At 44.8% G+C, this 13487-nt stretch overlaps 1 protein-coding gene across 9 annotated transcripts in view; it reads left to right on the top strand.

Annotated features, from left to right (window-relative positions):
* The window catches only part of LOC118788797 (syntaxin-binding protein 5-like), a 131631-nt gene that overhangs the window by 91391 nt on the left and 26753 nt on the right, over positions 1–13487 (top strand). For 5 of the 9 annotated variants that reach the window (XM_036544886.1, XM_036544890.1, XM_036544885.1 and 2 more), the window contains exons 8-18: positions 1449–1572; positions 3118–3196; positions 4278–4435; positions 6195–6267; positions 7968–8115; positions 9409–9476; positions 9973–10013; positions 10407–10621; positions 10884–11050; positions 11230–11355; positions 12510–12661. In XM_036544886.1, the coding sequence (XP_036400779.1) occupies positions 1449–1572; positions 3118–3196; positions 4278–4435; positions 6195–6267; positions 7968–8115; positions 9409–9476; positions 9973–10013; positions 10407–10621; positions 10884–11050; positions 11230–11355; positions 12510–12661 (1351 nt within the window). The remainder of the gene's footprint in view (positions 1–1448; positions 1573–3117; positions 3197–4277; positions 4436–6194; positions 6268–7967; positions 8116–9408; positions 9477–9972; positions 10014–10406; positions 10622–10883; positions 11051–11229; positions 11356–12509; positions 12662–13487) is intronic. The other 4 variants (XM_036544892.1, XM_036544888.1, XM_036544891.1 and 1 more) reach the window with 1 other exon arrangement.

The following is a 13487-nucleotide window of genomic DNA, read 5'->3' as shown; positions in this document are numbered from 1 at the left end:
CATCCCCACTGACTCTCTGCTTAACCCCACAGTCATTCTCACAGACGTAGAGCACCATCTCGTCTGTCCTCGCTCACGTCAGCTGGTCTCTGCTGTGGTCCCCTGGCTGTCCCTTCCTTTTCTTCCATGGAGAGAACTGTGCTGTAGAATTTAAGGAAGTGGGCTTGTGAACAGAAGATGGCAACTTGAGCACCTCGGTTAGGTTCTGCTGCCTTGAGCAAAAGCTATCCATCTCAGGGTTTTTCTGGTCATTACTCCTCATTGGCTGTCCACTGTGATGATTTCTTTTCAAGTCTTTCAAATCAGATAAAGAGAGAATAAGAAGTTGAAAGCTCTAAACCACCTCCTGCTGCTCCCCTGCTGATTTGCCAGACCATGATTGCAGGCATATCACTGTTCTCTTTACTGGTGTCAGACAGCCAGTGTTTCACCATAGAGAAGAAATGCGTCTTCATCAGAGTGCTGGGTAATTTTTTCCCCAGACTCCAAGAAGTATTACACCAACAAAAGAAGAAATCAACAGCATTAGAAACTGAGAGGCGTGTTCTCCTATTGATACAAATGACATCATTTAGTGGAAAGAAAGGTGTAATTGGCATTAATGGATCTATGAAAATGCATGGACACTTCCGAGAGTAAGAATGGCCAGGGGGCACCAGAGAAGCTGTAAGACGTGACAGAATAGAAGGTACACTGACTTTGCACTGACTGCCTGCTTAATTAAGTGTACCATGTTCCAGAACTACTTCCCAGAATAAATCTGTGGAAATCAAATCATATAAAACACTTTTCACTTGCACCAAACCAAAATGAGGACAAAGTGGACATAGATATGTAGTCATATAATACTTATTCATTTGTCAGATTTTCTAATAAGGTGTTAATGGAAGTATTAGTATAGATAATGAATGTCCCTGAAATCTAAGTTTGTTGCTGTATTTTTATATTGAATCACAATTGATGAGTTTTTGTTGCTGTTTTCTTCTGTTTTATTTCATTTTGTGTGATCATTTTACCTGCCTTGGGACTACATATGAAAACCGCCCAAAGGGTATATTTGGCACAGTACATAACTTGTGTGTCCTGAACACATTTAGTCATACTTCTAAAACAAATTATATTATTAAAAGTAATTACATCCATGACTGAGGGCTCAGCTGTGAAGCGCTGACCAGCTGTGGGAGAGCCTCTGTGTTGTGTCTGTGGGTGGCAGTGTGGCATAGTGCTAAGGTGCAGGGCTTGTAACTGAAAGGTTGCTGGTATGATTCCCTGCTGGAGCACTTCTGCTGTACCCTTGGGCAAGGTACTCAACCCAGAATTGCCTCAGTTAATATCCAGCTGCATAAATGGATAACGTGAAATTGTAACCTATGTAAGATGCTCTGGATAAGAACATCTGTTAAATGACAACAATGTAACGTAATGTGTCTGCTCTTTGCCGGCTCCAGGCCATCCACTCGGTCAGCTGGCACCACGAGGGGAAGCAGTTTATGTGCAGCCACTCAGATGGCAGCCTGACAGTGTGGAACCTGAGGAACACCTCCAAGCCCTTCCAGGTCACATTCCCTCATGGTGAGTATCTGCAGCTCAGATCCTTCTGATGGCATTAGAGGGCTTCTCAGATTTGGTCCTGGAGGGTCAACCCATGTCCTGGAGGACTCCAATCCAGCAGGGATACTCAACTTTGGTCCAGAAGGCTGCTAATCCAGCAGGGCTACTTGACTATGGTCTTGAAAGGCTACATTCAGCCCCAGATCCAACAGGAGCACAGTCAAAATGGGTTAATTAACCTAGAAACTTCTCACATTTTGCAATTCTGTTAAAGGGACTAACACTTAGAAATGGGGGACTAACACTTAGAAATGGAATGGAATGAGTTTTAGATCTTTTCAGTCAAGATAATGATTATTTAGGTTTTCAGTTTAATTTTTTTAGAGGCTTTCAGTTTTTTTTTAGGTTTTTGAAATATACCTTACTATTAAATATGGCCGCAAAATGTAATATTATTCATTTAATTGAACTCAGCAAGGTCTTCTCTCACCAAGCATTAAATCCTTTCACTCAAGCAATTCAGAGACACTGCAAAGGCCGATTATTCTTGTTTGCCTAAAAAAAAAAAATCAGTTGAAAGCTCAGTTCAGTGTGTTCACACAGCATGTCCTTGCAAGAACTTAAACCTGCAATTTTGTGTCTTTTTTTATGAAAACAAAGGCATGGTTCTCATTCAGATCTCAGCAATCCACATAAGGACATGTGAAGAAACACCTGTTCTGATTGGAGAATAAAGCCACAATAAGGTGAACCACCAAAATCCTTCAAAGCCTAAGATCAGTTAAGATGGATAATTCTAAGTAATATAAAAAGACTCACTGCGTGGGTGAGGTCCCGTAGGTGTAACATCCAACACCTCAAAGGTTCTTCCTCCTCTTCAAAAGTGCAGATGAGCAGATAGCGGTGCAGGTGAAGTGTGGAGGTAGAGGCAAGGTAGCAAAGGCATGACAAACAGTGGATTATCTGCCTCATCTCTGCCAGCATGACTCACTGTGTGTCCAATAGAAAAGAACAAGAGGGTACCTCACAGGCCAGGGGAAGGACTTGACTTATGATGGAATAGTTCTAGACACTTTGTTAGTTTATAGAGAATGCACCTGCCTTTGACACAGAAGGCATGATGGGTAATAGCAGTATACATCAGTCTGCAGTCTGCTCACAGCTGGTCTGTATTCTTTTTCTAAGAGATGCCTTAAAATGAGCTCTCTCTCAGTCTTGGTAGTTTCTATCTCACTCTCTCTCTCTCTGTTGCTCTCTTTTATTAACACTCTCTGTTATGCACCCGCACTCTCTTGCTCACATACGGGATATGCAATTTGACCCTTAGCTCTCTGGGTAACTCTGATAAGCTCTGCCATAGGGGCACCGATGCAGGCAGTAATGGCCAACGGGGCACAATGACACATGTTTGAAGTCTGGAGTCGCGGAGCTCTCAGAACCATGTGAATGTCCCAAAACACTGCAAATGCATGGCCAGCATATTTACGCAGTGGGGGGGGGGGGGGGGGGGGCGATGACAGTGCCAGACAGGGCCTGGGCATTGATCCTGTTGTTGGCTTTGTACAGGAAAGCCCCAGAGAGATGGGAAGAAGCCTGAATCGTGCAAGCCCATCCTGAAGGTGGAATACAAAACCACTCGGAACAGGTGAGTGCTGCCCCCCCATCCCCCTTGCCCTCTTTATCACTGCAGTGAGGAGAGTATATGACCAGGCCTCTTGTGCTCTCAAGGAATAAGATTAAGACAGATGATACTGGTCTTATACTTTTGTGCAAAGGCAGGTGGCTGTTATGGTGCATAATCAGTATTCTTCAGTGTACTTTAGAATCAGACTCAAAACGTTGCTGGTGTTCAGAAGAAGTAAATTACATGATAGATTTGAATGTGCATATCTTACTCCTGCACTAGAACCATGCAATCTTTATATATAAAAGTTTTTTGAGGACAGTACACACAGAGACAGACTTACTGAATTGCATCTCATCATCACAAAAAAAAGAAAATTGCAGCAGGACATCAGGAAAGCATCTCTATCACCAAAGTGGATTTGAAAGACTCTTTGAAGAATTCTTTATGATTGTATGACTTTGTTGTTAAAGCTGTCTCAAATGAGCACTTGTACCATGTACTTCATTTCAATGGATTTTGTATTATGTCTAACTGCTTTCACTTTGTGGGTTATAAAGCAGTATTTAAGAAAACACACCTGCAGAAAGAGCCTCTTAGGTAAAAAGTTGGATAAATGTTCCCACACAATAGCGGGCCTTCCTGAAATTGATTTTTTTTTTACATGTATCATTATGTATTTAAATAATTGTAAGGAAAGAGTTTGCTGAGCATGATGATATACAGTTAGAAAAGATTAGCTCAACCCCAGTTTTCAAGCCTGCTGAGGCAGAGTTTTCAGGTGCTGTAAATCATAACCGAATGCTCTGAAAGTTGTCTGTCTAGATGTTATTGCATGAGTTATTAATTTTGTAGAATAAAGTAGCATTTATTCAGGATGACCTAGGCGCTTTAATTCATATGCCATATGTTCACAGCATATTATTCATATGCTCTCTCTCTCTCTCTCTGTTTATAAAGATGAACCTTTTATGGTTGCAGTATAGGTGACTGTTCCTAAGGCACTATATTCGCAGCATCGCATACATTTATAGTTGTATGGATGTAAAATCAGAGTGACAGGACAGTGAGAGAAGGTGGTGAAGGCCTGTCTGTGTTGCAGCAGTGAGCCGTTTGTGATCTTCTCTGGTGGGCTGTCCTATGACAAGGCCGGCAGAAGGCCCACACTGACCATAATGCACGGCAAAGCCATCACTGTCCTGGAGATGGACCACCCCATCGTGGACTTCATTGTCCTTTGTGAGACACCCTACCCTAACGGTGAGGGGGTTTTTGGGGGGAGGGGGGTACAGAGGGGGGGATCGGTGGAGTACAGTGGGAACAGACAGGAACAAGTTGCATGCATGTAGTCACATGGATCATCCATTTACATCACATTGCATTATTGTCATTTATCAGATGCTCTTACCCAGACTGACTTACATAGCTTACGGTTTTTACACATTATCCATTTATACAGCTGGCAATTTCGGGTGAAGTACCTTGCCCAAGGGTACAACGGCAGTGCCCCACCTTTTGGCTATGAAGTCTACTCATTACCACTACGCCACACTGCCGCCCATTTAAAACTGTGCAAACACAGTGAGAAGACCGAAACGTGAAAAGTAGCAGGAGGCAGATGAGAGAGGGAAAGATAAATGACAGGGAAAGCAAGAAAAAGAGGGAGAGGGAGACAGGGAGTGCAAGAGAGAGTGAAATGGAGCAGGGTAAAAGCACTGTGAGAGAATGAGAGTAGGACAAAGAAGGATGAGAGAATGAGAGCAACACAGATGAGGAAGTAAGAGACAGGAATACAGAGAAAAATGAACTGTGAAGGAGAGTAAGACTGAAAGAAGGAAACTGAGAAATGGAGAAGAGAAAGAGACAGAATTTAATCTATATTCCAGCCCGTGCCCTTTACGTAAATTCACAGTCATCTCTATAGACGACTTCCCACTAATTGCACCGTTGGATTTGCTGTAATTGTGTTCCAAACTGCGTGCAAATGAGAAGCACTGCGAGATGTTAAATGAATGTGCCTCCGCTGTGGAGAGAATGGGCTATCAATTTCAGAAGCAGAAATACCAGGTCCACCCTGCCCTGCTCAGAGAGCGTGGTAATCCAGCGGGCAGTTTACAAAGTGCCTTATTGCTATCGACTGTCTAATCAAGAATGGTCAACTTCTGTCGTGGAACACTTGCACATACTTAGTGTAGTGCTATGATTGACTCCTTGACATGCTGGCTGAATGAAAAGGGAGGAATGTATTTGCTAGAGTGCTCTAATCATTTGTCAATTGTTGCACCGGAATATAGCAGTATTACAAGCAAAACATACATTGTGTTTTATAATTGGAAAGGCGGTTGTGCAAGAAAGTAATTGTTACCACTATCCATAGCGCACTGTGTAAGTCATTCCACTGAACGGACACATTTTGCTGTAGGAAGACAGGTACATGCACTAGCCCAATTCCAACTGCACATATGTGAAAAAAAGTCCACATGCATGCTGCTGCATATTTATTAATAAGAGAGTAGTCCCTCATGTTTTTTTTTCATTACCCTGTGTACCAAATAGTGCATAAAATTTCAGTGGAAAGTATTGTTTTAGAACTTCAGTAATGGACAGCATCTGCATTCAAATGTCAAGTTTCATCGTGAATTATGTGAGAAAAAAAACACATAAATTAACATAATGAAAGAAAAAGTGTTAATGTTAAAAGGTAAAAAGTGAGAAAAGGTAAGAATGAGGAAGAGGTGGTTAATGAATTCTCAACAGCTTTGCTTAATGTCTATGTGTTTCCTTTTTCCTGTGTAAACAAATGATCTATGGTATATTTATGTCACACCCACATGCTCATAACTGTAAAGAATCCATTCGGTATCAATTAGCAATGAATCTTATTTTAACTTATTTAACTGAAGGATAAAAAAAGACAAATTATCGATATTTTCAGTGTGATGCCAGTGCCAGTTTTTCATTGAGAAAAATCTGAAATCGGTAACCTCTTCAGTTACGCTGTCCGTCTGTCCATCTGCAGAAGTCCAAGAGCCATATGCTGTGGTGGTGCTGCTGGAGAAGGACCTGATCGTGCTGGACCTGACCCAGAGCAGGTGAGGGCATTGGGTAAGGAGACAACTGGAAACGGCCTGCGATTGGCTGGGCTCTGCGAACGTCCTCTCTGACCCTCAGGGACACAGGTGGGTCGGGCGCCGAGAATAGCACGGAGATGTGTGGTGCCGAGCGGGCCCGGGGCGAGGGGGGGAGGGAGGGGTGCCAATGTGACGGCACGCGGTGTGACCAAAGACGCTGAGCTGCAGCTGCCCGGTGGGCACGAGTGACAGCGTTAGACAGAACCTTCCGGATGATCAGTTAACGCTCCGCTGACAGGCGGGTAAGAACAAGCCGTAGGGGGATGATATCAGGAACATTTGACTGATCATTAGGCGAGAGGGGCTGTCGGTGGGAGTCACGGGTGTCTCAATTAGCCCTGAGAAATATCGCTGCGAATGTAGTCATGTTCGAAGCTGCCGTCAGCACCACATCGCCATGGCGAGGGGAGGGCAAGGTCGTCCTGTCATTGTTGTGCATTGAGGGCTCGCGTTTTTCCTCAGAATTTCAGAGCAAAAAAACACATTGTATTTTATTCTTTGTATGCTGTTATGTAGCTTTCTGAAAAGAATGTTCTGGCACACATGTGCAAGATCACAACCACACACACACTCACACACACACACACACACACACACACACACACACACACTCACGCACACATATACGCTGGCACATTAACACACACACACACACACACACACACACACATATACAGGCACATACACACCTTGACTTTTAGCAGCGTATTTTCTATAGAGAGTCTGTCTGTCTCAGCTGTATAGTTTGATTTAACGTCGATGAACAGCCAAAGTCACTGGGGTTGTCTGTGAGGGCGCATGGTGATTTCACAGATAAAGCCATCTCTGCTGCTTCATTTTTTTTCTGTGATACATCTGTCACACAAATCCCTGATAAGGAGGTTAACTGCCTGGGGCAAACTCGTCCGGTGTTTTTTCACTCTGGAGTCTCAGGAGAGATGAACAAGGAAGAACGTCGACACTCATTACCCCATCCCACACTCAACATTAATGTACTAACAGGAAACAGGTTTATTTTACTCTCAACCTATCCCCATGAGCAGAAACCAAAGGCAGACTGTATACCTAAGCACACTCTGTTTAAAGCATAGAGACCATATCATTAGCACTTTAGAGTACGGCACTAGATAATAAACAATAAAAAATTCAATATGCAACATAAACAAAGCAATTAACTGGCTTATCAATAATGCAGTGTCATTCATAAGAGTGTGGGTATGACATTATTCGTGAAAGAAATCAGAAATTGCATGATGGAACACAAATGACTGCCACTGTTGATTCCAATTCCAATAGCTGCTTTCTGTAATTACTGGGACAAATTTGTATGTGTGTATCTGTATCTACTTTATGTGACTGTATGTGATTTAAATTTAACATGACCAAACTTTACATATTTGGGCTGATTATCATTTAGCACAAAGGACACTTGCTACTTAGCTCTGTGGTCTGTTCTGTATCATATTATTTTATGTGTCTGTGATGCCATAAGACAAATTCCCCTTCGGAGGAAAACAAAGTTTTAATTGATTGATTGATTCATACATTGATTCATTCATTCACTCACTCACTGCCAGGTATGCATTGGCTCAAATGTTTGAGTGTGTAATGTGAAAAAAATATTGCTGTTGTGCTTGACCAGCAGACTTCTTTTCCCACAGTTTCCCCATCTTTGAGAACCCTTACCCCATGGACATCCATGAGTCTCCGGTCACCTGCACCGCGTACTTTGCTGACTGCCCTCCCGACCTCATCCCCGTCCTCTACTCCATAGGCGCCAAACACAAAAAGCAGGGCTACAGCCACAAGGTAAGAGGGTGTGGAGGCCCATAGGCTGGGAGGGAGGGGCTGTGCCCCCCCCTGGGGTGTGTTAATCACTGGCCACATGTACTTTCAGGGCAGACAAAGAGGCATGCCGAGGAGATCACTATTAACGGGGGAATTGGACTCACTGAATCCAAGATGGATTGGGCAGCAGCGTCATGGGTTATTAATGACTCACTAATTGAATCAATTGCCATGTTTTGCTATGTAGAGGAAAGCCTTCTGATTCGCTCGGATTCGCACGGCAGCTCCGCTCATTACATCCACGGGCGCCTCGCTCTCTCGTCGATAGGGAAACGGGCCGAGGAGACTGCGGTGCCGGGAGCGGGTCTGCTTTCATCAGCAGCGGCACGGCTCGTGCTCTGACAGCGGCGGTGATCTGTCAGACCTCTGTCCCCTCTCCCCCCTCCAGCCGCGGGTCACGAGGTGACACGGCGCAGAACGGCGCTTGTTTTCATTGGCCTCTTTCATCACGCTCTGCTGTCTCCTCGCCGCGGCCGACTTCCTTTCTTTTTTTTTTTTGGTCTAGTGTAGGTGTATCCATGGCAATTAGTCTGCCATTCAGCCGGTTTCGCCCCATTCGTCTGCTTCTTTGTGCGCCCATTCGCTCGTTTCTCAATTCGCCCGCTCCTCCTCCTCCTCCTCCAGAGGGAAGCGCGTGGCACTAAGTATCAAGCAGTTAATTAACCGCTAACAGCCTCACGTTGTTATTTCATGCTCATTTTCCCGGCCCTTTGGGGAGGTGCATTCTGGCGGGACGGATTCTGCTCGATGGTTTCGGGGGACTTTGATGCGTTTTTAAGACGGGAGACAATGGGGGTGACAAGGGGAGAAAGCTCATGGGGACTTGTTAACTTTTGTCCCTTTTTTTTTCCTGTTTCAGGCTCCTTCATAGAGAGTGAAGAGCTGCTACAGCTGTTTTTGAAATGTGTTCAGCGTAGATTGGGTTCTCGTGTCATGTGGCAGTTGGGAAGAAAAAAATGAACAGGAAGGAAGGGTGAAAATAAAAAAAATAAAAAATACAGATTTGAAAACGGGAAGTGTGTGGGGAGAATATGTGCAGTGAACTGTTGAATGGTGTTTTACTCACACTCACTGGTCTGGGAGTGCTGTTAGGCTGGCCTGACACTGCTCATTTAACTGGCATGCATACACTTATGTTCCATTGTGCTGGAATTAACTCTGGATAAGAGCATCTGCTAAATGAATGTAATGTAATGTAGTAAAGCATGTGAAGGAAGGCACACGTCTTTGTTTGTTTGTTCCCTCCGTTGTCAGGAGTGGCCAGTGAGCGGGGGCACATGGACACTGGGCACGCAGACTTACCCAGAGATCATCATCACAGGGTGAGCGTCTGTGGTCCTAGTCACATTAACTTACCTAGATGTAGCATCGCGGAGGGGGTCGTGTGAATGGTGTCTGGAGCACATGCTACTGGATTATGTTGACCGCACTTTGGTTCAGAATTAACCACAACAGGGATGCACAGTATGGTCACAGTGATTTATGAGTGATACTGTACATGTATGCTGCAGTTATAGCCTTACTAGCCCTGAACAGGATTGTAGTAATACTGAATGGGATTGAATAAGTCTACTTCTCCTGGCACAGTATACAGTATATATGTGTGTTAATGTGTCAGTGTATGTGTGTGTGTGAGTGTGCCTGTGTGTGTGTGTGTGTGTGTGTGTGGTTGTGTACTGAACGAGTCCACATAGTGTAGTTAAAGATTCCAAGGTCCCCCGGAGTGAGTTTTATTGGTAAAATGACTTAGATCTTATCGATGAAATTTAATTATGTTATTGAAAATGTGCTAAGGTCACCTCTGTTATCCTCCTGCAGACACGCAGACGGATCGATAAAGTTTTGGGATGCCACTGCCAGTAAGTCCTCCACCAGCCTCTCTGTGCTGTGTTCCTGTGAGCCTCATATTTATGTGCTTCAGCAAAGCGGCTATTTTTGCGCCTTGGGCGGACATGTTTATCTGACATATTAAACAATATATACTAATTTATTCAGTATGAGCTGTAAAGTACTTATTTGCACAACCCTGAGGGCGACAAACAACAATATGTGAAAACAAAGAGGAATTACTGAATGGGAGGGCATTGGGCAATTTCTGTGAGCCTTCCATCAGGGCAACACGAAAAGCCTTGCTCTTGTGTTTGCACCCCGAAACCTACCCCCTTCTGCCCCCACCTCCTCCTCCTGTCCACCCCCTTCTATGCCCCACCCCTCTCATTCTTCCTGCCTCGCCCCCGGCCTGCCTCTGCCAGTCACCCTCCAGATGCTGTACAAGCTGAAGACCTCCAAGGTGTTCGAGAAGCCGAAGGTGGGGGAGGGGCGGGGGGCAGAGCTGGTGGAGGAGGACCCCTACGCGGTGCAGATGGTCAGCTGGTGTCCCCAGAGCCGGATTTTCTGCGTGGTGGGCATCTCCGCCCATGTCATCCTGTACCGCTTCAGCAAGCACGACGCCACCACGGAGATAGTGGTGAGTGGCAGTATCTTTGCGAGTGGTATTGCAGGTATTGGAAGGCATTGGAATCTAAGTATTGCAGTTTGAGTTTCTGCGTCCCTTTTATGACTGAGCACTGCTTAGCCAAGATTAATCTCACTGAGAGTTCAGTTCTGCCTCATGGGACTATATCTCGGTGGGAGCTCAGAACTATCTCAAAGCAGCATATCGCTCTGTGACTCCGTCTCTATCTCACAGTGAAGTTAGTTTGGATGCCCTCCGAAATGCTTTGTTGCAGTCTTTGGAGGTGCGCCTGCAGTGTGAGGTCGAGGACACCATCACCCCGTCAGACGCCGACGCAAACACGGGTTTGTCAGACTCCAGCTCGCACTTGCACCAGCACCCCCCCGGCAGCCCGGGTAGTGCCAACACTGAGGGGGTCCGCGACAGCATCCCCTGCTTAAGGTGGGCATCGGGTCTATGGGAACACACAGGCTGCTTCTGGGGTCAATCCGCATTAGCCTGACATGTCTCGTTACCAATGACCTTGGAAGACGATAGCAGACCATTGTTTTCTGTCTTATCCAAAAGCAAATTTTCTCGTTAATTACACGCGTTTCACTCTCTCTCTCTCTCTCTCTCAGGGTGAAGAATCGTCCCGTGAGGATGCCCCCTGGGTACCAGGCAGAGTTGGTGGTGCAGTTGCTCTGGGTGGACGGGGAACCTCCGCAGCAAATCACCAGCCTTGATGTCAACTCTGCATATGGCCTGTGGGTGACACCTGAAGCTCCTCTGCTCTCTCTTTCTCTGTCTGTCATGGATTGAATTTTAAAGCAAAATTTAGGTGTAATTGATATTTTGTGCTGGATATTCTACATACTAATAGTGGGTGATGTCATCTTTGTTTAAACAAACAACTCCACCAACTTCTGCTACTGTGTGTGAGGTTTTAGACTTCCTTTTTGTCTGAGTGGTGGAGTTTGCAGGCGTGTGTGTGTTATGTCAGTCCATGTGGAGGCAGTGGTATGTGTGACAGTCTCTGGGTGACTGTGGGTATTGACGTGCCTGAGTGTTGGATGGTGTGTGAGTGGCAGCGGGTGTTCCCGGGTCTTTTAGGAGCTGCAGGTCCTTGTTGGCAGTGAAATAATCCAGTACCAGCTCCTCTAGCTCCACCAGCTCCACCTCTTGCTGGGAAGGATTGAGACATGTGGCTCAGGTTTCTACTGTGTCATTACAGAGAGCAGTCTCTCCCTCTCTCTTTCTCTCTCTCTCTCTCTCTCTCTCTCTCCCCCCCCCCCCACCTTTCTCTCTCAGTCATGCTGCTGTCTTCTCCTTCCAGATGTAATATTAATTTTCTGAGACCCTTCCTCTTTCCTGTACTTTCTCTTTCACTTCAGCTTAGACCTTTTTCTCTCTCTATGTCTTTGCTTATTCTGACCACTCAAAATAGTAACCACACTATTTCTCCCTGGTCTGTGTTCTTTTTGTAAGGGATGCTTTAGAATGAGCTCTCTCACACATTAAGCTGCTCACTCATTCTGCTTCTCTGCTGGTTATGAGAATGCTCCTCTAGAAAAATTGAGGACTGTGTCTTCTTTTTTCTTTGAGTCCTTTGGCAAAAGTCTTATTTGACCACTGTAGCAATTTATATTTTATGTAAGTATAAAATATATATATATATGTTTAAACATACATTATGCCATTAGATCTTTTTATTTCTTTTTTTCCGAAATATACAATTATGTTCAATTCTGTTTTTGATACTAACACAACAGTTGAGCACTTTAGTTGGTTGGACATCTAGTAAAAATAAAATCATCAGTAATTAAAATAAATGTAATTTTTACTGTAAAATGTCATTGGATATGTATGAGTAAGCGTGTGTGTGTGTTGGCATATTCACTTCTGTGTGTGTTCTGCCTAGGATGGCTCTGGGGAACTGTAATGGACTGGTGGTGGTGGACTATCTCCAGAAGAGCATCCTGCTCTGCATGAGCACCCTGGAGCTGTATGGTTCCAACGACCCCTACCAGCGGCTCACTCGATCCCCCCGGAGGAGCCGACAGCTCACCTCAGGTACAGGGACCAGAGATGCCATCTCTACTCATAAACACACGCACACACACACAAACATACAAATATACATACATTAACAGACAGACACACACACACACACACTCACAGTCACACAGTCACACACACACAGTCACACACATTCATACACTAACACACACATGTATGCACACAGTAAAATGCACACACACAAATAGACATACACTAACACACACACACACACATATGCACACAGTAAAATGCACCCATACACACAAATACATACACTAACACAGACACTCACACACACACACACAAACGCACGCACACACACACACACAAACGCACGCACGCACTCCTTGTCTGCATGCTACCTGCTGCACTCTGCAGGAGTCTCACTGCATGATGTCTTTATCTGTTATTTTCAGTTATTCCTGCTTCAGCACATCTCTACCTTAGAGCTCTAACCCCTCCTGAGAAAAATGCCCTGTCACAACTGGTGGTGGTACAGAGCCACCCCCCACCCGCTCCCTGTTCCAACCCCTCTGTCCTCACTCACGCACACTCTGTCTCAGCGCTAATCCATCAATCAGTGGAGTTTAATTAAAATGCCCTCCTAGAATAGGATGCGATAATGTTAGCTCATCAAGATTACGTTATCTCAAGTTGAGGATATTAATAATCAAAGTCATTCTGTTTATTTGACTTTGAGTCCCACACAGACCACACAAACATATCCTAGTATTCACAAAGATGTACAGTACGCTTAACATACTGCATACTACGTTTTAGCTCATCTTTAGAAGAACTTTTACTGGGGTACAGTATATCATTTGTGAAATCACACAAG

Source organism: Megalops cyprinoides, chromosome 14, assembly GCF_013368585.1.
Source record: "Megalops cyprinoides isolate fMegCyp1 chromosome 14, fMegCyp1.pri, whole genome shotgun sequence".
NCBI lineage: Eukaryota > Metazoa > Chordata > Actinopteri > Elopiformes > Megalopidae > Megalops > Megalops cyprinoides.
This window is presented reverse-complemented; position numbering and strand designations above follow the sequence as displayed.